The sequence below is a fragment of the Brienomyrus brachyistius genome, unplaced genomic scaffold (assembly GCF_023856365.1).
Source record: "Brienomyrus brachyistius isolate T26 unplaced genomic scaffold, BBRACH_0.4 scaffold64, whole genome shotgun sequence".
NCBI classification, from domain to species: Eukaryota; Metazoa; Chordata; class Actinopteri; order Osteoglossiformes; family Mormyridae; genus Brienomyrus; species Brienomyrus brachyistius.
Genome location: NW_026042339.1, coordinates 705486 through 708565, shown reverse-complemented (window position 1 = coordinate 708565; position 3080 = coordinate 705486). Strand labels below are relative to the sequence as shown.

The 3080-nt window shown below is 56.0% G+C and overlaps 1 protein-coding gene across 12 annotated transcripts in view; it reads right to left on the bottom strand.

Annotated features, from left to right (window-relative positions):
• LOC125725273 (band 4.1-like protein 3) overlaps positions 1–481 on the bottom strand; it is a 28082-nt gene extending 27601 nt beyond the window's left edge. For all 12 annotated transcript variants that reach the window (XM_049002047.1, XM_049002050.1, XM_049002052.1 and 9 more), the window contains exon 1: positions 269–481. In XM_049002047.1, coding sequence (XP_048858004.1) covers positions 269–466 — 198 coding nt within the window. In that variant the 5' untranslated portion in view covers positions 467–481. The remainder of the gene's footprint in view (positions 1–268) is intronic.
• Between the last annotated feature and the right edge of the window lie 2599 nt (positions 482–3080).

The window sequence follows — 3080 nt, the reverse complement described above, 5'->3', positions numbered from 1 at the left end:
GGGGGGGGGGGGATACACAGGCAAACACACTGAACGGTCCTTCTGGGGTTTACAAATAATAAAGTACGATAAAATCTTCCATACAAGTCTCACATCTGCTTTTATTTCGTCATCCGATATATATCGTCATATCGCACAGCCCTACTGGGGTGTGGGGAGCGAAACAGGGCTTATAAAAGCAACGTCGAGATTCATAAATAACTCCACGCTCAAATGACTTCAAGCAACCCCTCCCTTGGTGACGGGTAACCCGGAAGATGCCCCTCACCTCCACCACACAGGTGTACTCGGTCCCATCCAGGAGCGAGACTTTGCACTGCATGTTTCTGCCTTTGTTGGGACTCTTCAGAGGGGACCGGGACGGCCTGCTGGACGCCTTCTCCTCTGCTGACTGGTACTCAGGCCTGCCTGCTGGGGGGCTCTCAGTCACCCTTTGGGCCGTTCTGGAGAGGGAAACACACAGCATGAACGCCACGACGTGCAGAACCAGCCAGCATTTAAGAGGGTCAATGGGCCCATCCAGAAAAGACAACCCCCCCCTACAATGTAGCTATACCGACACATTTTCCGGCAACAGATCCCAAACCCCCCCCCCCCCCCTTTCTGTTCCAGCTCAGCACAGACCCCTGGGCAGCATCATCGAAAGCACCGCTGACTGGCCCAGCAAGACAGCCTCCATATTAGCTACTCACTCACTGTCCCCCGACCCGCTCCGCCTTCAATAAGGTTACTTATGGAAATGAAATGCGTTGCATCAGGCCGCCTGTCACGAAGCCGTTTCCGTGGGCAATGCTAGGGGGGGGTGGGGGTGGGGGGTTCAGCAGCAGCTCCTCTGTGATTAGAGCTGCACAGCGGGTGTGCGTGTTCAGATGTCACAGAGCGAGCAGAGAGCCCCCCCCCCATACACACACAGAGTCCAGACTAAAGTTTCACTCTAATTAACAGTAAAAAGGGGGGGGGCATCTTGCACCACACACCCTCAAGGCCCCTTTACTTCTGCAGCTGCTATCAGTTTTGACAGATCTCATTAAGGCCTTTGTGAAACACCTCAAGCCTGGGTTTCACTGGACTGTTCACGGTGCAAGCAGACAGACGACTGACACGTTTAGTAAATTCTCATTATCCAGCATTGTTATTACGCAAACGCACTCACTGAAAGCGGTGGACACACTTGCGATGATACCGCACTCACATCTCCTGACATCTCTCTCCGAGTGTCTCTCACCCTGGCTCTTCTTGGCGGGAGTGCTGTGGCCGGCGACGGGGGGGGAACTGAACCCCGTCAAACTGCTGGGAGCCTTGTGTGGGCGGGGGCCTGCTGAGGGGCGGGGGGGCGGCGACGTCGTCTGGCTGCTTCTGCTTGGAGCCTGGTTCAGTCGTCATGGCAGATTACGCTGCAGAGAGAGACAGACAGCGAGGGAGGGAAAGAGAGAGAGAGAGAGAGAGAGAGAGAGAGAGAGAGAGAAGGGATCAGGGAGAAGTACCAAGCCGGGATCCACTGAAAATAAACTTGTGTGTCTTGTGTGCATCGGCCAACATGGACAACAGCACTCCTATGATTTATCTGGCAATGCAGAAAGACATTGGACAAGGAAGACTTCACAGGCCAGACAAGTTAAAAGATAAACACAGCCTTTACCAGTGACCCCAAATGATGCACCGATTCATCTGCCCGTTAAACGAACACAGGGGAGACAAACCACCGACTGCTCCTCTCAGTCATGTAGTGAACTTAAGCAGATGGGTGGATTGGCACCATTATTGCAGCTCTGATGTTACAACCACGTGTGATATTCAGTCCAAGAGGCCCGAAAATGTTTTCTATCATCAAGAGGCACATTTTTCCTCGAGGTTTCTTTTTTTTTCCCTCCGCAAATTCAGGTCAGCGATATGTAAAGTTCGTCATTTCAAACCCTCTGCAGCAGTTCAGGTAGCGAGGTACCCACTGTGGTGCATGAAATGCTCCTCACAGGGGCAAAATCTAGAGGTTCAGCCAGCACAAAATGTGTCATATGAGGCAGAGAAAACACGGGGGTTTAGACCATGGAGCCCCCGCCTTCATTACGGTCACAATGGTTCTGCGGCACATTTTTACATGAATGTGATAAAACAAGCAGCCTGTATTCTCATAAAGGAGCAGGATGTGCTGATACACACACAGACAGACGCCCGGCGACACAGAGAGACAGACAGACAGACGCCCGGCGACACAGAGAGACAGACAGACAGACGCCCGGCGACACAGAGAGACAGACGCCCGGCGACACAGAGAGACGGACAGACGCCCGGCGACACAGAGAGACGGACAGACGCCCGGCGACACAGAGAGACGGACGGACGCCCGGCGACACAGACAGACGGACGGACGCCCGGCGACACAGACAGACGGACGGACGCCCGGCGACACAGACAGACGGACGGACGCCCGGCGATACAGAGAGACGGACGGACGCCCGGCGATAGAGAGACGGACGGACGCCCGGCGATAGAGAGACGGACGGACGCCCGGCGATACAGAGAGACGGACGGACCGCCGGCGATACAGAGAGACGGACAGACGCCGGCGACACAGAGAGACGGACAGACGCCCGGCGACACAGAGAGACGGACAGACGCCCGGCGACACAGAGAGACGGACAGACGCCCGCCGATACAGAGAGACAGACAGACGCCCGCCGATACAGAGAGACAGACAGACGCCCGCCGATACAGAGAGACAGACAGACGCCCGCCGATACAGAGAGACAGACAGACGCCCGCCGATACAGAGAGACAGACAGACAGATGCCCGCCGATACACAGAGCGACAGACAGACAGATGCCCGCGATACACAGAGCGACAGACAGACGCCCGGCGACACAGAGCGACAGACAGACGCCCGCCGATACAGAGAGACAGACGGACGCCCGGCGATACAGAGAGACAGACAGACAGATGCCCGCCGATACACAGAGCGACAGACAGACGCCCGGCGACACAGAGCGACAGACGGACGCCCGGCGATACAGAGAGACAGACGGACGCCCGGCGATACAGAGAGCCTGAGCTCTGGCAGGGTGGTTGCATGTTGGCTTGTCCT